This window comes from Poecile atricapillus, chromosome 28 (genome assembly GCF_030490865.1).
Source record: "Poecile atricapillus isolate bPoeAtr1 chromosome 28, bPoeAtr1.hap1, whole genome shotgun sequence".
NCBI classification, from domain to species: Eukaryota; Metazoa; Chordata; class Aves; order Passeriformes; family Paridae; genus Poecile; species Poecile atricapillus.
Genome location: NC_081276.1, coordinates 1,616,088 through 1,635,460, shown reverse-complemented (window position 1 = coordinate 1,635,460; position 19,373 = coordinate 1,616,088). Strand labels below are relative to the sequence as shown.

The 19,373-nt window shown below is 42.3% G+C and overlaps 1 protein-coding gene across 2 annotated transcripts; it reads left to right on the top strand.

Annotated features, from left to right (window-relative positions):
* The first annotated feature begins 67 nt into the window (after positions 1-67).
* Positions 68-18,480, top strand: SUGP2 (SURP and G-patch domain containing 2). 2 transcript variants are annotated; one of them, XM_058858878.1, is made up of 10 exons: positions 73-442; positions 1,429-3,036; positions 4,610-4,727; positions 5,335-5,804; positions 6,659-6,770; positions 8,347-8,852; positions 10,014-10,078; positions 11,196-11,332; positions 14,381-14,501; positions 16,891-18,480. In XM_058858878.1, the coding sequence occupies exons 1-9, from the start codon at positions 328-330 to the stop codon at positions 14,499-14,501; spliced, it is 3,252 nt and encodes a 1,083-aa protein (XP_058714861.1). In that variant the 5' UTR covers positions 73-327; the 3' UTR covers positions 16,891-18,480. The 2 variants fall into 2 exon arrangements, 1 of the variants encoding a protein (XP_058714861.1); XR_009279730.1 differs by lacking the exons at positions 14,381-14,501; positions 16,891-18,480 and having other exon boundaries at positions 68-442; positions 8,347-8,618; positions 8,738-8,852; positions 11,196-11,261.
* The last annotated feature ends 893 nt before the right edge of the window (positions 18,481-19,373 follow it).

Here is a 19,373-nt window from a genome sequence, read left to right as displayed (position 1 = left end):
GGGGGCGTGGCCTAAAAGGGGGCGTGGTCAGCCGCGGTCTCCGTGAGGCGCGGGAGCGGCGGGAGGGGCGTGGCTACCGGCGAGGAGGGCGTGGCCACCGTGAGGCCCCGGTGTGGCGGGAGGCGGCGGCGGGGCCGGGGCCGCCTCGGTGAGGGCGGGCCGGGCTCGGGCTCGGGCTCGGGCTCCGGCTCCTCCTCCCGGCGCTGCGCGGGTGGCGGCGGGGAAGCGTGAGGCTCCCCTCAGGCTGCGCCTCCCCTCAGGCCGCGGCGGGACCCCGGGCCCGCGCCAGGCCGTGCCGTGCCGTGCCCCGGGCGTCGTGAGGGGAAAATGGCCTCTCGGAGGATCACCCGCGAGACGTTCGAGGCCGTGGTGCAGGACAAAGTTAAACGGTACCGCATGGAGCGGAGCGATGCCGCGGGGGGCTCCATCCATCATTTCAAAGGTAGGGAGGAGCGGGATGTCGGCGGCAGCCTCGCGTCGCCTGCCATTTATTTGCCTTGTGCTGGTGTTTTTCCACATCCATTTTTATGGAAGAGGCGAACAGCTGGGGAAGGACTGACACCGTAAAGGGGGGGAAAAAATGGGAATTCAGACAAAGGAATGCTGTTCAGCATCAGAGAGTGGGTCCAATTTCAGCCAGGTCTCCAGGGATGTTGCTGCAGGATGGAATTCTGGTGATGGCTGATAAGTTAAATAAATGTAGGAGTGCACTGGAAGCCTTTGGGTCTTTGTGTTTGGTGTTATTTTGGGGGAAAAAAAGCTCAAAGCAGGGCATTGACCTCATGAATATAACGCAAAACGTGGTCCCCAAATTATTTTACCTCTTAAATTTGGGATATAAAATGTCCAGCGAGACACTTGGATTACATTCACAGGGATGGACGTTCATAGGGGAGCTTTAAAATGCAATCTGTTATTTTCAGAGTTGTATGAGCCCTGAAGAAATAATTTATATTACACACTTCCATTCTTTACTTTCTGAATTAAACTTCTGGGATTGGGGAACGAGGATCTTGGATAATGAGAAATATTAGAATTTCCTGCAATAAGGAGATGATTGTGGTTGAGTTTGTAGAAGATACGAGTTTCTTTCCAGCTGTGGAATTCTTCCTGGGAATTCTGGTCTGGGTGACAAGGTGAGGATTGGCCAAAGCTTGGAGTTGGTGGTCCTGGTGGTCTTTGACAATTTGAATTCTGGGAAAGCTGAAAATTCAGAGTTTTGATGGTTTTTATGCCTTGGGAATTCCAGTAGAAGATCAAGACTCCTTGAGCAAAGAAAAATTTGATTTAGAGGAGAACTTGAGCTCCTCAATGCATGTAGGGATTGGAATATGGGAATGGGAATATCCTGAAGTCCGATACGTGGATTTCCTTCAGACATTTCCACATTTTGACTCTTTAAAACCTCTGAATGTTTGGTTTTCCCAGCTCACTCCAGGCCGCTGCCCCGGCCCCGCTTCCACGGCGACGGGAGGTTCCCTCACGCCAACTCTCAGCACGAGGACTGGAGCGAGGATCCCAGGGAAGATTATCCCAGGGAAGATTATCCCGGGGAAAACTATCCCGGCCCTTCCTACAGACCCGCCAGCCCCCTGCTCCGCAAGGAGAATTATTTCCACGAACAATTCGCCCGCCCCGCGCCCCGGGAGCGGGAATTCGGCCGGGATTACGGGCGCCCCGCTCCCCAAAACCGGGAATTTGGGCGTGCAGCTGCCCCAAACAGGGAATACGGGCACCACCCCGCTCCTCACAACCGGGAGTACGGACAGCAGAACCGGGAGTACGGGCGGGAGAGGGATTACGGGCAGGAGTACGGCCCCTCGGATTCCTGGGAAGGCAGCGGGCCGCACGAAGCCGAGTTTGGCTCCTCGGATATTTTGGGGGATTTCAGGTCTCCCGGGCTGATGGAGGAGGAGTACGGCGGCGTGGAGAATCAGGAGTACGAGGCGGAGTTCGGGGCGCCGGACAGCGAGTTCCGGCCGCCGCTGCGCAGGGGAGCCGTGGGCAGGGGGAGAGTCCTGAGGGGGAAGCGCCTCACCAGGGGGGTGGTGAAACCCAAAGTGTTCAAAGGAGACGTCAAAAGCCCCCTGAAGAAGTGGAACGTGAAGAAGCCGCAGCCGGGCCTGGATCCCAAAGCTCTGGATCAGCCTCTGGAAGTCGCCGAGCGCCCCAACCAGAGGCCGGTGCCCCTCCAGCAGCGCCCCAGCCCCAAGCTGCCCCCACACCCTCTGGCAGCCCAGAGACCCATCCTCAGGCTGCCAAAGCCCGCCCACGTCTTCAGGAACCTCAACTTCGACCTGGTGGATAAATCTGACATTTTCTCCACCTTCGGCATCGAGATCATCAAGTGGGCCGGGTTCCACGCCGTCAAGAACGACGCCGAGTTCTCGCGGCTCTTCGGGGCCCTCTTCGAGCTGGAGACTGAGACCTGTGCCAAAATGTTGGCCTCCTTCAAGTGCTCCCTGAGGCCAGAGCACAGAGATTATTGCTTCTTCACCATCAAGAGCTTGCAGCACGCCGCCCTGAAAACCCCCAAGGTGGACAACGAGTTTTTGAACATGCTGCTGGACAAAGGGGCGGTGAAAACCAAGAATTGCTTCTTCGAGATCATCAAACCTTTCGATAAATACATCATGAGGCTCCAGGACCGCCTCCTCAAGGGGGTGACGCCGCTGCTGATGGCCTGCAACGCCTACGAGCTGAGCATTAAAACCAACGGCTTCGGCAATCCCAGGGAAATGGCCAACGCCTTCGAGACCACCGTGTCCCTCTGCCGAAAATCCCTGGCTCTGCTGGGCCAGACCTTTGCTCTGGCCTCTGTTTTCAGGCAGGAAAAAATCCTGGAGGCTGTGGGGCTCCAGGAGATGGCTCCGGCGCCGACGTCCTTCCCGAATTTCGATGATTCCACGCTGTTTGGGAGGGAGTACATTGAGAATTTGAAGGCTTGGCTGGAGAAGAGCGGATACCCCATCCAGATGAAGAGAGCGGAGGCGGAATCCACGGAGCAGCTCAAGGCAGCCTCACCTGACACCAAAGGTAACGGAGGGAGAGGGCAGGGAGGTGCTCTGCAGGATGTGTTTCATCCTTAGGTCAGGAATTCCCAACTCTGGGAATTCCAGGTGAATCCCACTCATGGCTGGGGCAGGGAGGGAATTCCAGGAGAATCCAAATCAGAGCTGGAGCAGGGAGGGAATTCCAGGAGAATCCCAGCCAGGGCTGGGGCAGGGAGGGAATTCCAGGAGAATCCAAATCAGAGCTGGGGCAGGGAGGGAATTCCAGGAGAATCCAAATCAGAGGTGAGGCAGGGAGGATATTCAGGTAAATCTTGCTCATGGCTGGGGCAGGGAGGGAATTCCAGGTAAATCCTAAATCCCAGCCAGGGCTGGAGCAGGAAGGGAATTCCAGGAGAATCCAAATCAGAGGTGAGGCAGGGAGGATATTCCAGGTAAATCTCACTCATGGCTTGGACAGGGAGTCTGTTGGAGTTCTTGTGGTGATATCATGTCCTTCCTTCTCTTTCTGGCACCTGTTTAAACCTTAAATCCAAAATTTTCACCTCAAGGCAGGGACCAACCTGGGACTGGCTTGATTACAGAGGAAATATTTGCATATATGCAAATAAGGAGGCATCACCATCACCACTTTAATCATCTCCATTCCTTTGGAGGTGTTCATATCCCATCACTGAGTTGGGCCAGTGATTCCTCCTGCCTAAAACATCCTGGATTTTTCCTAATTCATCCTGGTTTTTCCCTCACTGAGCCTCGAGTCCTTTCTCAGGGGGGTTTTGGGGTGAATGGTTGGAAATTTGTCACTCAGCCCTTTGGAGCAGCGTTCAAATAAGCTGATTTTCCACCAAATCCTTTTGCTGCAGGAGGAAATTGCCTTTTTAAGGATGATTTCGCTTGCCCAGCATGGCCATGGATGTATTTTTTAGTCCAGGGTGTTTTTAATAATGAGCAGGTGCAGGATCTCAGTTAAAATTTAGCGTTTTCCCTGATTTGTTTTAGTTTGGGATGGATGCACTGGAAAAGTGTGGGTGCTTTGGGAAGAGCATTTCCAGCAGGAAGGGGAATTTTCAGGGAGGGGATCCTGCTCCTCTCCCTCTGGAATGTCCAGTTCTGGGCTCCAGGAGCACCAGGAGAGGCTCCAGAAATTATCTGGGGTCTGGAGAAGGAAAGGCTGAGAGGGGATCCCAAAATCCACACAAATATCCCCAAAAAGTGTCCAGAAGGTGGTGCCAGGCTCTTCCCAGTGCCAGGACAAGGGAAACCAAAGCACAACGAGTTCCACCTCCATTTCAGCAAGTTTTTTTTTTCCCATGGAAGTGGCAAAAAGTGGGATGGAACCTGAACCTTCATTTGGGGACATCCCAACCCCACCAGCCATTTCTGTGTCACCTGCTCCAGCTTGGATTTGGGATCTCCAAATATCCCACCCCAACCATCCTGGGGCTCTGTTCCCCGCTAACACCTGGGAAAACTGCAAATACCAAACTGTGTGAAAACACAGAAACAAATAAAATAAAACAAATTAAAATTCCAACATCTCGCTGCTCTGCTGATGAGAATAAAATGGGGTTTTGATTGTTTTTTATTTCTCCCCACAGCCCCCCAACGAGCTGACAGGAAAGTTTTGGACACAATTGAGCAGCTGGTGACCAGCATCGTGTCAGGAACTTTGTCTGCCAAAGACAGGAACGCCCAGAAGAACTCTCCCGAATTTTGGTGGGTGTGTGGGAACTGGGTGAGATATTTGGAGTGGCTGTAATTAAAACTTCAGCCTTTCACTCAGTGGGAAAGATCAAAGCCTGTTGTGTATTTAATCATCTTTTTTTTTGGTTTTTTTTTGGGGGGGGGGAATGTTTTCTTGGAGCTAATTATCCCTGCTGTCCCTGGAAGTGATCCTGGTGTTTGTGTTGCTGCTTTTGATGTGCCAATAATGGCTCTTTGTCGATCCAAATCCAAGGTGTTAAAAGCAAATTACATTTTAGGAGCAAATTCAGGTGGTGGAGACATCCAGCAAGGTAACAGGATTTCGAATTCCAGGGAAAACCTTGGGAAAGGGGGAGCTGAGACATCTCCAGGTGTGTGACAGCACCTCTTGGTGTGTGAGCTGATTAATTACCCAAACGATTCCCATCAAACCTCTCCATTATTTATTTCCTTGGCACACTTTCCTTGCTGCTTGTTATTCCCAGAAAAACCTGCTTTGCCTCACGCTAAACACCTGGGGTAAAGAAAAAAAAAAAAACAATTGGATTGCTGAGGGGCTTTTACTTTAAAAAATGAAGATTTTTCAGCTGGTCTTTCCTTTCTTTTCCCTGTTTTTCAGGTTCCTGTCCGACGAGGAGAGCCTGGAGTACAAATATTACAGGCTGAGGCTGTCAGAGGTGCAGAGGAGGAGCCTGGCTGGGGAAGGAGCTGCCCCAGAGTCCCTCCGGGCCATGCTTTATGCCAGGAGAGTGGCCAGCATCAAAAGGAAGCTTTTCAAGAGGAAAAAAAAACCTGGAATTCTCCCCCTCCGCGCCAGCAGGGCCAGGAAGGTGAGGAGAACCACGGGCACTCAGACTGTGCTGTCAGCTGGGACGGTGCTGAAGCACCAGGACAAAAATCTTCCAGGTTCAGGGCAGGGGAAGATTTCCCTGTCAGATCCTCAGCAGATCCCTGCCCTGGACGTCACCTCGGCCGCCCCAGGCGCCAGCAGCTCCGAGATCCCGGTGCCTGCGGAGCAAAAAACACATCCTGAGGAATTCTCAGCATCACCAGAGCTTCTCCCAGCCCTGGGCTCTCAGTTTCCTGATGGTGAGTGAGGGGTTGGGGGTGGATTTGGGGTTATGGATGCAGTCAGGGGAAAAAGGAGATGTGGGGTTGGGTTTGAAGTTTTAAATTGTGTCCAGGAAAATCAAATTTCTCCTGCTGTGTGGTTGTCCACAAAAAGAATTTCTGCTGGAAACCCAGTTAGGTTTGAAACTTTAAATTGTGTCCAGGAAAATCAAACTTCTGCAGAATTCCTGCTGGAAACCCCAGTTAGGTTTGAAATTTTAAATTGTGTCCAGGAAAATCAAACTTCTGCAATCCACAAAAAGAATTTCTGCTGGAAAACTCAGTTAGATTTGTTATTTTAAATTGTGTCCAGAAAAATCAAACTTCTGCAGAATTCCTGCTGGAAAACCCATTTAAGTTTGATATTTTTAATTGTGTCCAGGAAAATCAAACTTCTGCAGAATTCCTGCTGGAAAACCCAGTTAAGTTTGTTATTTTAAATTGTGTCCAGGAAAATCAAACTTCTGCAGAATTCCTGCTGGAAACCCCAGTTAAGTTTGAAATTTTTAATTGTGTCCAGGAAAATCAAACTTCTGCAATCCACAAAAAGAATTCCTGCTGGAAACCTCAGTTAGATTTGTTATTTTAAATTGTGTCCAGGAAAATCAAACTTTTCCTGCTGTGCAGTTATCCACAAAAAGAATTTCTGATGGAGAACCCCAGTTAGGTTTGAAATTTTAAATTGTGTCCACAGAAATCAAACTTCTGCAATCCACAAAAAAAGGATTTCTGCCTGAAAACCCCAAACATGATTTCTCTTATTCTCTGTTTATGAAGTGAGTGGTTCTCAGCTGCACTGACCTTTCCTAACAGAACATTTTTTTTCCTTGCAGTGGATGCCAAAACCATGGAAACTGCAGAGAAACTCGCCAAGTTTGTGGCTCAGGTAGGACCAGAAATTGAGCAATTCAGCATTGACAACAGTGCAGATAACCCTGACCTCTGGTGAGTCCCAAATCCTTCTTTTTCCTCCCATTTTTGCTGAAATCTCTGGGTTTTTTTGTGTGTTTAGGAACGGAGGATTTGGGGCAATTCTCCCTGCACCTCCATTAATGGTGAATATCTGAAATATCTCAGAGAAAAAAATACCAATTATGTGTAGATATATTGATTTCTTTTTGATCCTAATAATCAACCAGGACCCTGCAACAGCCACATTTTCAAGGTGATTCCAATGAATTTGTTCTTCCCAATGAATTCATTCGTCCCCAGAAGAATTTGGGAAGTGCTGCTGAAGGGGAAAATTGATGGTTGTAGGAATGGAATCCCTCATTTCTCCCCAAAAACACCGCTCCAAAATCAACCTGAGATTTATTCCTAATATCCTACATCATTCCAGCTGAAGAAAAATCTCTTTTTGACCCTGATTTCCCTGGATTTCTGACCTTAATTTCCCTGGATTTTTGACCCCAGTTTTACCTGGATTTTTCACCTTAATTTCCAGGATTTTTGACCTTAATTTCCCTGGATTTTTGACCTTATTTTCTCGATTTTTTGACCCTAGTTTTACCTGGATTTTTGACCTCATTTCCCCTTAATTTTTTATCCCAGTTTTACCTGGATTTTTGACCTCATTTCCCCTTAACTTTTTACCCCAGTTTTACTTGGATTTTTGACCTTATTTTCCCTGGATTTTTGACCTTAATTTCCAGGATTTTTGACCTCGCTTCCCCTGGATTTTTGACCTCAGTTTTACCTGTGTTTTTGACCTTAATTTCCCTGAACTTTTTACCCCAGTTTCACTTGGATCTGGATTTTTAACCTCATTTCCCCAGAATTTTTGACCCCAGTTTAACCTGGATTTTTTACCTTAATTTCCAGGATTTTTGACCTTAATTTCCCTGGATTTTTGACCTTATTTTCTCGAATTCTTGACCCTAGTTTTACCTGGATTTTTGACCTCATTTCCCCTGGATTTTTGACCTTAATTTCCCTGAATTTTTTACCCCAGTTTCACTTGGATCTGGATTTTTTACCTCATTTCCCCAGAATTTTTTACCTCATTTCCCCTGGATTTTTGACCCTAATTTCCAGGATTTTTGACCTTGTGCCCCCTGAATTTTTGACCCCAGGTTTACCTGGATTTTTGACCTAATTTCCCCTGGATTTTTGACCTCCTTTCCCCTGGATTTTTGACCTTAATTTCCCTGAATTTTTTACCCCAGTTTCACTTGGATCTGGATTTTTAACCTCATTTCCCCAGAATTTTTGACCCCAGTTTAACCTGAATTTTTGACCTCATTTCCCCTGGATTTTTGACCCCAGTTTAACCTGGATTTTTGACCTCATTTCCCCTGGATTTTTGACCCTAATTTCCAGGATTTTTTACCTTGTGCCCCCTGAATTTTTAACCTTGCCTTCAAACCAGGATTTGAAAAACTCAGCATTTTCAACCTCGTTTTCATCATTCTTTCCACCTTTACCCTCCCTGAACTTTCACCTCAATCCCCTGGCCTTCTCACCTTCATTTCCCTACATTTTAATGAATCTTTTTTTTCATTTCCAACCTTCCTCACCCCAGGTTCCTCCAGGACCAAACCAGCTCCGCGTTCAGATTTTACCGGATGAAGGTTTACGAGCTCTGCCCCTCCATCAGCTTCAGCCCCGAGGCCTCAGACAGCACCAAAACCACCCCAAGACCCCTGGAGGTCTCTGAAGAGGAGGATGAGGAAGAGGAAGAAGAAGAAGAGGAAGAAGAAGAAGAGGATGAAGCTGAGTTTGAAACCTCCCAACCTCTGGGGGACGAGGAGGAGGAGGAGGAGGAGGAGGAGGATGAGGAGGACGTGGCAGCAGGTAGAAGGGTGACAAACCTAGAGGAAGATTTGCTTTCCAGAGCAGGAGAGGAGATTTCAGGAGGTGAAATGCAGCTCTCCAGCCCCTCTGATGCTGCTGTCCCAAATCTGTCGACACAGGCACCGAACCCGGCCCCCGGCGCGCGATTCCCCCGCAAAAGAGTCAGCAGCAAGTCCCTGAAAGTGGGGATGATCCCGGCTTCCAAAAGGATCTGCCTCATAGAGGAGCCCAAAGGTGGGTGCCCATCAAAATGATTCAGTTTTCTATTAAAATAGAAGAGATTTGGGCAAAAATCCCGATTTTTTAGGTGTTTTCTTGCTGGTTTTTGCTTCAAAAATGTCATTTTTTCATACAAAACTGAGCACAAAATTGACTTTTAATCTTCATTCAAGTGGCAAAGGAGGAGCTAAATTGAGGAGCCCAAAGTTGGGTGGACATTGAGACATTTCACTTTCATATTAAAATAGAAGAGATTTGGGCAAAAATCCTGATTTTTTAGGCATTTTTTCGCTTAAAAAATGGCATTTTTTCATACAAAACTGAGCACAAAATTGACTTTAAATCTTCATTCAAGTGGCAAAGGAGAAGCTGAATAGAGGAGCCCAAAGTTGGGTGCCCATCAAAATGATTCAGTTTTGTATTAAAATAGAAGAGATTTGGGCAAAAATTGTGATTTTTTTAGGTGTTTTCTTGCTGGTTTTTGCTTAAAAAATGGCATTTTTTCATACAAAACTGAGCACAAAATTGACTTTAAATCTTCATTCAAGTGGCAAAGGAGAAGCTGAATAGAGGAGCCCAAAGTTGGGTGAACACTGAGATATTTCAATTTTATATTAAAATAGAAAAGGATTTGGGCAAAAATCCTGATTTTTTAGGTGTTTTCTTGCTGGTTTTTGCTTCAAAAATGTCATTTTTTCATACAAAACTGAGCATAAAATTGACTTTAAATCTTCATTCAAGTGGCAAAGGAGAAGCTGAATTGAGGAGCCCTAAGTTGGGTGGACATTGAGACATTTCACTTTTATATTTAAAATAAAAGGGGATTTGGGCAAAAATCCTGATTTTTTAGGTGTTTTCTTGCTTTAAAAATGGCATTTTTCCATGCAAAACTGAACACAAAATTGATTTTAAATGTTTGAGGCAGCAAAAGGAGAAGCTGAACAAATAATTTGTGTTCTGGGCCAACAGCAAAGTTCATATCAAATATCTTCCAATATTCCCAGAGTATAAATTGAATTTTTTTAATTAATTCTGATTTTTCTTGTTCTAATTTTTCTTATTGCTTCTGTTCTAGGTCCAGGCGTTGAGTTAAGCTTGAAAATACGGATTTTTTGGAGTTTTTTCCCTGAAATAATTTAAATTTCCAGCTGAATTTTGTGTTTGTTTGCCTTGCAGTGCATGAGCCTGTCAGGATTGCTTATGACAGACCCCGGGGCTGCCCTGCCACAAAGAAGAAAAAGGTAAAAAATTCACATTTCTGCCACAAAAATCAAATTACAAATGAGATATTTTGGGGGGGAAACAAAGTCTGACTTTCTAAGAAATCGCCTTTTTTAAAGGATTTTTTTTTTTAAAGGAATTTCCCTTTTTAAGAATTTTTTTTAAGGATTTTTTTATTTAAAGAGATCTTTTCTACAGGAGCTTTTTAAGGGAAATCTTTAAAAACCCCTTGAAAAGAAGGAAATTCCTGTAAAAATTGTTTTAAAAGAGGGATGTTCCTTTTAAGAAATAATTGAAAATCAGGGAGTTCCTTTTAAAAAAAACTTCTTTAAAAGAAGGAAATTCCTTTAAAAAATGAAATTAGTTTTAAAAACTCCTTGAAAAGAAGGGAATTCCTTTAAAAAAACCAAAATTCCTTTTAAAAACTCCTTTAAAAGAAGGAAATTCCTTTAAAAAACTCCTTAAAAAGAAGGAAATTCCTTTAAAAAAACTCCTTAAAAAGCGGGAAATTCCTTTAAAAAAAACCTTTAAAATCCTTTAAAAAAAAAAAAAGGAAATTCCTTTAAAAAACTCCTTAAAAAGAGGGAAATTCCTTAAAAAATCTCCTTAAAAAGAAGGAAATTCCTTTTAAAAAAAACTATTAAAATTTCTTGAAAAGAAAAAGGAAATTACTTAAAAAAACTCCTTAAAAAGAGGGAAACTCCTTTAAAAAAACTCCTTAAAAAGGTGGAAATTCCTTTAAAAATCTCCTTAAAAAGGTGGAAATTCCTTTAAAAAATCTCCTTAAAAAGAGGGAAATTCCTTTAAAAAACTCCTTAAAAAGAAGGAAATTCCTTTAAAAATCTCCTTAAAATTGGGAAATTCCTTTTAAAATCTCCTTAAAAAGAAGGAAATTCCTTTAAAAAAAACCTATTAAAATTTCTTGAAAAGAAAAAGGAAATTCCTTTAAAAAACTCCTTAAAAAGAAGGAAATTACTTTGAAAATCTCCTTAAAAATGGGAAATTCCTTTAAAAATCTCCTTTAAAAGCCAAAAATTTAAGAAAAAAATCCAATTTCCACCCCCCTGGCCGCTGATTTCCCCCCGTTTCCCCAGCCCCGCTCCCTCCCTGAGGAATTGCCGGGTTTTATTCCCGCAGAAGCCGAAGGATCTGGAATTCTCGCAGAAGAAGCTGAGCCCCAGGAACGTGGGGTTCCAGATGCTGCAGAGGATGGGCTGGCAGGAGGGGCACGGCCTGGGCTCCAGGGGCCGCGGCATCCGCGAGCCCGTGCACGTGTAAGGACCACCGGGAACGGCGGGGACAGGAGGGGGTTAAATGGGGGGAAAGGAGGGGGTTAAATGGGGGGAAAGGAGGGGGTTAAATGGGGGGATAAAGGGGTTTTTAATGGGATATATAGGGGTTTTTATTTGGGATATATTGGGGTTTTAATGGGGGGATAAAGGGGTTTTTATTGGGGGGATATGGGGGTTGTAATGGGGGAATAAAGGGGTTTTTAATGGGGGGAAATGAGGGGTTTAAATGGGGGGATAAAGGGGTTTTTATTGTGGATATATAGGGGTTTTTATTGGGGATATATAGGGGTTCTTATTGGGGATATATAGGGGTTTTTATTGGGATATATAGGGGTTTCTATTGGGGATATATAGGGGGTTTTATTTGGGATATATTGGGGTTTTATTTGGGATATATTGGGGTTTAAATGGGGGGATATTGGGGTTTTAATGGGGGGAAATGAGGGGGTTAAATGGAGGGAAATGAGGGGTTTAAATGGGGGGATATAGGGGTTTAAATGGGGGGAAAGGAGGGGGTTAAATGGGGGGATAAAGGGGTTTAAATGGGGGATAAAGGGGTTTTTAATGGGGGGATATAGGGGTTTTTAATGGGATATATAGGGGTTTTTAATGGGATATATAGGGGGTTTTATTTGGGATCTATTGGGGTTTTAATGGCGGGATAAAGGGGTTTTTAATGGGATATATAGGGGTTTTTAATGGGATATATAGGGGGTTTTATTTGGGATCTATTGGGGTTTTAATGGCGGGATAAAGGGGTTTTTAATGGGGTATATAGGGGTTTTTATTGGGGAATAAAGGGGTTTTTAATGAGGGATAGAAGGGTTTTAGTAGGGGAAATAACAGGTTTTTATTGGGGGAATATAGGGGTTTTAATGGGGGGAAATGAGGGGTTTAAATGGGGGGATAAAGAGGTTTAAATGGAGGGATAAAGAGGTTTTTATTGGGGGGATATAGGGGTTTAAATGGGGGGATAAAGGGGTTTTTAATGGGATATATAGGGGTTTTTATTGGGGGGATATAGGGGTTTAAATGGGGGGATAAAGGGGTTTTAGTAGGGGAAATAGCATGTTTTTATTGGGGGAATAAAGGGGTTTTTATTGGGGAGATATAGGGTTTTTAGTAGGGGAAATAACAGGTTTTTATTGGGGGATATAGGGGTTTTTAATGGGGATAAAGGGGTTTTTAATGGGGTATATAGGGGTTTTTATTGGGGGGGATATAGGGGTTTTTAATGGGGTATATAGGGGTTTTTATTGGGGAATAAAGGGGTTTTTAATGGGGGGATAAAGGGGTTTTTAATGGGGTATATAGGGGTTTTTATTGGGGAATAAAGGGGTTTTTATTGGGATATATAGGGGTTTTTATTTGGGATATATTGGGGTTTTAATGGGGGGATAAAGGGGTTTTTATTGGGATATATAGGGGTTTTTATTTGGGATATATTGGGGTTTTAATGGGGGGATAAAGGGGTTTTTAATGGGGGGATATAGGGGTTTTTATTAGAGGGATATAGGGGTTTTTATTTGGGATATATTGGGGTTTTAATGGGGGGATAAAGGGGTTTTTATTGGGGGGATATAGGGGTTTTTATTGGAGGGATATAGGGGTTTTTATTGGGATATATAGGGGTTTTTATTGGGATATATAGGGGTTTTTATTGGGATATATAGGGGTTTTTATTGGGATATATAGGGGTTTTTATTGTGGATATATAGGGGTTTTTATTGGGATATATAGGGGTTTTTATTGGGATATATAGGGGTTTTTATTTGGGATATATAGGGGTTTTAATGGGGGGGAATGAGGGGTTTAAATGGGGGAATAAAGGGGTTTAAATGGGGGGAAATGAGGGGTTTTAATGGGGGAATAAAGGGGTTTTAGTAGGGGAAATAACAGGTTTTTATTGGGGGATATAAGGGTTTTTAATGGGGGGATAAAGGGGTTTTTAATGGGGGGAAATGAGGGGTTTAAATGGGGGGATAAAGGGGTTTTTATTGGGATATATAGGGGTTTTTATTGGGATATATAGGGGGTTTTATTGGGATATATAGGGGGTTTTATTGGGATATATAGGGGGTTTTATTTGGGATATATTGGGGTTTTAATGGGGGGATATTGGGGTTTTAATGGGGGGAAATGAGGGGGTTAAATGGGGAGATACAAGGGGTTTAAATGGGGGGATATAGGGGTTTTAGTAGGGGAAATAACAGGTTTTTATTGGGGGGATATAGGGGTTTTAGTAGGGGAAATAACAGGTTTTTATTGGGGGATATAGGGGGTTTTAATGGGGGAATAAAGGGGTTTTTAATGGGGGGAAATGAGGGGTTTAAATGGGGGGATAAAGGGGTTTTTATTGGGATATATAGGGGGTTTTATTGGGATATATAGGGGTTTAAATGGGGGGATAAAGGGGTTTTTATTGGTATATAGGGGTTTTTATTTGGGATATATAGGGGTTTTTATTGGAATATATAGGGGTTTAAATGGGGGGATAAAGGGGTTTTTATTGGGGGAATAAAGGGGTTTTAGTAGGGGAAATAAGGGGTTTTTAATGGGGGGATATAGGGGTTTTTATTGGGGATATAGAGAGGTTTTAATTGGGGAATAAAGGGGTTTATAATGGGGGAATAAAGGGGTTTTAGTAGGGAGTTTAATGGGGAAAATAAAGGGTTTTAATATGAGAAAATAAGGGGTTTTAATGGGGGAAAATAAGGGATTTTGTCAGGACAAATAGAGATTTTAATAGGGGAAAACAGAAGTTTTTAATAGGGGAAAATAAAAGATTTTAACTGGGAATCCAGAAAACCAAACCTAAACTTAAAACCCCTTCCAGAATTTCCTCTCCCACCTGATTTTTTCCCCCACAAAATCCCATTTTCCAACTGGGAATTCACCTTTTAATGGGAAATTTGGGGCAAAATTGAAAATAATTCACTTCACCAGGCACCAAATGATGCAAAATTCATGAAAAAAAAATCAGATTTTTGGCATTTCAGGGTGTTCTAATTATTAAATTTTCCTCCCCAGGGGTGCAACCTCTGCTGGGGAAGGTTTGGGAGTGGCAGGAGAAGAAAATCAAGAAGATGCTTTTGATATTTTCCGGCAGAGAATGATCCAAATGTACCGACAGAAAAGGGCAAATAAATAGGTAAGTGCCCAAATCAGGCTGCAAAAATTCCATTTCACATCAAAAATCTTCCTTTTCCCGGGGATTTTTTGGAAGTTCTTGTGTTTTCTGAGCATCCAGAGGTGCCCTGGAGGTGCTGAGTGACCCCAAAATCTGAATTTTCCCCAAATTTTTCTGTTTTTTAAAAATCTGGAGGTGCTGAGTGACCCCAAAATCTGAATTTTCCCCAAGTTTTTCTGGTTTTTGAAAATCTGGAGGTGCTGAGATGCCCCAAAATCTGAATTTTACCCAAATTTTTCTGGTTTTTGACCCCATTTGCTGCTCCTTAAGCTCAGGGGGGAAAACTCCAGGAAAATGGATTTAATTCAGATTTTTACTTTTAATTCAGGTGTTTAATTCAGATTTTTAATTCAAATTTTTAATTTAATTTGAAGTTTTAATCCAGTCTTGAGGCTCAGGAGCCTTTCCTGGTGCCAAACCTCCCTCGCAGCAGCTTTGGAATTCCTGAAATTCCAGATTTTCCTGCTCTCACCTCCCCAAAATGTTGCTCTGGACCTGATTTTTCAGGCACCTCTGCCAAATTCACCAATATTTAGAAATACAGAAAACATTTATTAAACACTTTGCCCTGCTGGAAGTTCACAAACTTCTTTGTTTCTTTCTGCTTTCTTTTTTTTCTGGTTCTTTTTCTGGAATTTCTCCCTCTTTTCTTTGTATTTTCCTCTTTTCTCTCAATTTTTATCTCCTCTTTTCTCTTTTTTTTCTCCTTTTTTTCTCCTTTTTAAATCCTGTTTTCTTTCTTTTCCTCTTCTCCTTTTCTTCTCCTTTTCTTCTCCTTTTCTTCTCCTTGTCTTCTCCTTTTCTTCTCCTTTCTCTTCTCCTTTTTCTTCTCCTCTCCCCCTTTTTTCCCCCCTTTTTCCCTCCTTTTCTCCTTTATTTTCTCCTTTATTTTCTCCTTTATTTTCTCCTTTTTCTCCTCTTTTTCTCCTCTTTTTCTCCTCTTTTTCTCCTCTTTTTCTCCTCTTTTTCTCCTCTTTTTCTCCTCTTTTCCCCCCCTTTTCCCCCCCTTTTCTCCTCTTTTTCTCCTTTATTTTCTCCTCTTTTTCTCCTCTTTTTCTTCTTTTTTTCTTTTTTCCTCCTTCTTTTCCTCCTTTTTCTCCTTTTCTTCTCCTTTTTCTTCTCATTTTGTACTTTTTCCCCCCACTTTTTCCCCCCTTCCCCACCCTTTTCTCCTCCTTTTCTCCTCCTTTTCTCCTCCTTTTCTCCTCCTTTTCTCCTCCTTTTCTCCTCCTTTTCTCCTCCTTTTCTCCTCCTTTTCTCCTCCTTTTCTCCTCCTTTTCTCCTCCTTTTCTCCTCCTTTTCTCCTCCTTTTCTCCTCCTTTTCTCCTCCTTTTCTCCTCCTTTTCTCCTCCTTTTCTCCTCCTTTTCTCCTCCTTTTCTCCTCCTTTTCTCCTCCTTTTCTCCTCCTTTTCTCCTCCTTTTCTCCTCCTTTTCTCCTCCTTTTCTCCTCCTTTTCTCCTCCTTTTCTCCTCCTTTTCTCCTCCTTTTCTCCTCCTTTTCTCCTCCTTTTCTTCTCCTTTTTCTTCTCCTTTTTCTTCTCCTTTTTCTTCTCCTTTTCTCCTCCTTTTCTCCTCCTTTCTCTTTTCCTTTCTCTTCTCCTCTCCCCCTTTTTCCCCTGCTTCTTCCCCCTTTTCTCCTTTTTTTCTCCTTTTTTTCTCCTTTTTTTCTCCTTTTTTTCTCCTTTTTTTCTCCTTTTTTTCTCCTTTTTTTCTCCTTTTTTTCTCCTTTTTTTCTCCTTTTTTTCTCCTTTTTTTCTCCTTTTTTTCTCCTTTCATTCTCCTTTTATTCTCCTTTTATTCTCCTTTTATTCTCCTTTTTTTCCTCCTTTTATTCTCCTTTTTCCCCCTTTTTTCTCCTTTTTTTCCCCTTTTTTCCTCCTTCTTTTCCTCCTTTTTCTCCTTTTCTTCTCCTCCTTTTTCTTCTCATTTTGTACTTTTTTCCCCCCACTTTTTCCCCCCTTCCCCACCCTTTTCTCCTCCTTTTCTCCTCCTTTTCTCCCCCTTTTCTTCTCCTTTTTCTTCTCCTCTCCCCCTTTTCCCCCCTCTTCTTCCCCCTTTTCTCTCCTTTTATTCTCCTTTTTTTTCCCTTTTTCCCCCTTTTTTCCCCTTTTTTCCCTCCTTTTTCTCCTTTTCTTCTCCTTCTCCTTTTTCTCCTCATTTTCTTCTCTCTTCCCCACCTTTTCCCCCACTTTTTCCCCCCATTTTCCCCCTTTTCCCCCACTTTTCTCCCCCCTTTTCTCCCCCATTTTCCCCCATTTTCCCCCTTTTCCCCCCTTTTCTCCCCCATTTTCCCCATTTTTCCCCTTTTCCCCCATTTTTCCCCATTTTCTCTCTCTTTCCCCCCTCTCCAGCTCTCTTCCATGAAGACCCCCAGCTCCGGTGCCCATTTTCCCTCCCTCCCGTGGTGTCTCTGCTGCTTTTGGTCGGATTTTTCCTCGGCTCCATCCGGAATTCCCTCCTTTCCGTGCAGGAGCAGCAACTTCCCATCCCAAGAGCAGAACAAAATGAACAAAATGAACAAAAAATGAACATTTTTCCCCCATTTTAGTGCGAGTAGAAACCTCCAATTTCAGCGTAGCCGCAATAAATGTAGAGCTGGGCGATTTCTGGTTCCTGTGACGTTTCCATTTGTTATTTTTTCGCTTGTGATCTTGGCCATTTGTACGAGATATGCATTTATTTTCAATTTTCCTTCAATTAAATTTATTTTCCCTGCAATTTGGGATTCCTGTGGCCACAGAGCAGGATTTTGGGGTCAAAAAAATCTGGTTTTGGGATGGGATTCCCCACCAAAAACCGGAATTAACGCCCGTGCTTAGCCTGGCTCTGATCCTTTCTCCAACCAAGGATCTGCTCCAATCCCCATTTTTTGCCAAAATTCACATTTCAAGGATCAATTTTTGGGGTAAATCTTCCAATCTCCTGCAATTTTTCATTTTCTCCACCTGAGGGAAGGGAGCTCCTTCTTTTCTGTGCTGCTGAAAAGCCACAAAACCTCTCCTGATTTTCCTTTAAATGCACCAAAAACCTGGGGCTTTTTCCTTTTTTCCCTCATTTGTATTTTTTTCCCCTATTTTTCAGTCTTTAATGCACCAAAAATGTGCATTTTTTCCTTTTTTAATGCACCAAAAATGTGCATTTTTTCCTTTTTCAATGCACCAAAAATGTGCATTTTTTCCTTTTTTAATGCACCAAAAATGTGCATTTTCCTTTTTTTAATGCACCAAAAATGTGCATTTTTTCCTTTTTCTTTTCCTTTTTCAATGCACCAAAAACCTGGTGCATTTTTTCCTTTTTATCTCCTTTTTCAGTGCACCAAAAATGTCCATTTTTCCTTTTTTTTCCTCTTTTTTAACTCACCAAACTGGGTTTTTTTTTGGTGCATCAAATCCACCCCCACAACACCTCTGTGCCCCAGAGCTCCCCTTTCACCCCCAGGAACAAATCTTAATTTTGTTTTCAATTTTTTTTAACTTAAAACAACAAAACCCTCCATGGTTTCCTCTTGCCTTTAAATCCGAATTATTTTGAGGGTTTTATTTTTCATTTTCTTTGGTGTGAAATAACTTTTTCTTATTTATTTTGGGATTTTTTGGGGGTTTTTGGGTAGGTTTTTTTCAGGTTTTTTGGGTTTATTTTAATTTTTTTACAAGACCCTGCAGCATCCTCAGCGTGAAGATTTATTTATTTCCCAAAATCAATATAAAATATATTTTTTTCCCTCTTCTTGACATCCCACTCTGCTTTTAATCCCAAATAAAACCTGGTTTTATTTTTTATTTCTGATTTTTGACCCCGTTTGCTGCTCCTCAAGCTCAGGGGGGGGGAAAGCTCCAGAAAAATGGATTTAATTCAGATTTAAAGAGAAACCCAAAATATTTCAAAGTATTTCAGATTTCAAAAATCCAAATATTCTCCTTTTGGATTCTTTCCTACCCAACATTTTCGAAATTAAAAAAAAAAAATAATTAAAAAAAATAAAATTAGAATTTAAATAAATTTAAAATTAAATTTAAAATATATTTAAAATTAAATTTAAAATAAATTTAAAATTAGATTTAAAATAAATTTAAAATAAATTCAAAATAAATTTAAATTAAATTTAAAATAAATTTAAAATTAAATTTAAAATAAATTTAAAATAAATTTAAATTAAATTTAAAATAAATTTAAAATTAAATTTAAAATAAATTTAAAATTAATTTAAAATAAATTCAAAATAAATTTAAATTAAATTTAAAATAAATTTAAATTAAATTTAAAATAAATTTAGAATTAAATTTAAAATAAATTTAAAATAAATTTAAAATTAAATTTAAAATAAATTTAAAATAAATTTAAAATTAAATTCAAAATCTTTAAAATCCCCTTTTTAATCCTGCATATCTCCCTGAGTGGCCAATCACAACCCCAGATTTGAGCAATAAAACACCAAAAAAATCAGAATATGCTCAAAAAAACCCGAATTTTAATGCTCAATTTTTTTTTTTGTGGAAAAAAATCCCGTTTTTGTTGGTTTATTTTATTTTTTGGGGTGAACTTTTGTGGCGTGGGAGCCTTGGCTGGATGCAGCAGGGCCGGGAACTGTTTGCGTTCTCCGTGGGCAATAAAATTCTGGCTGTTTAAGGAATTCTGCCGTTCCCTGCGGATTTCTGGGGTCGGGAGGGACTCAGAGCCCGCCTGGGGACGATTTCCTGCCAGCCTGGATGGCCCTGGACACCCCGAGGATCCAGGGGCTGACACTGCTTCCATGGGAATTCCATCACATTCCCTCTCCACCCTCCCAGCCAGGAATTCCTTCCCAAATTCTCCTTTTCCAGTTTAAACCCATTCC

Bases quoted from the DNA above. Each gene is read 5' to 3' on its own strand.
- SUGP2 (XM_058858878.1), top strand. From the start codon at position 328: ATGGCCTCTCGGAGGATCACCCGCGAGACGTTCGAGGCCGTGGTGCAG. The intron at 4,728-5,334 runs GTGGGTGTGTGG...CCTGTTTTTCAG, and splicing joins AAGAACTCTCCCGAATTTTG to GTTCCTGTCCGACGAGGAGA. The intron at 6,771-8,346 runs GTGAGTCCCAAA...TCCTCACCCCAG, and splicing joins GCAGATAACCCTGACCTCTG to GTTCCTCCAGGACCAAACCA.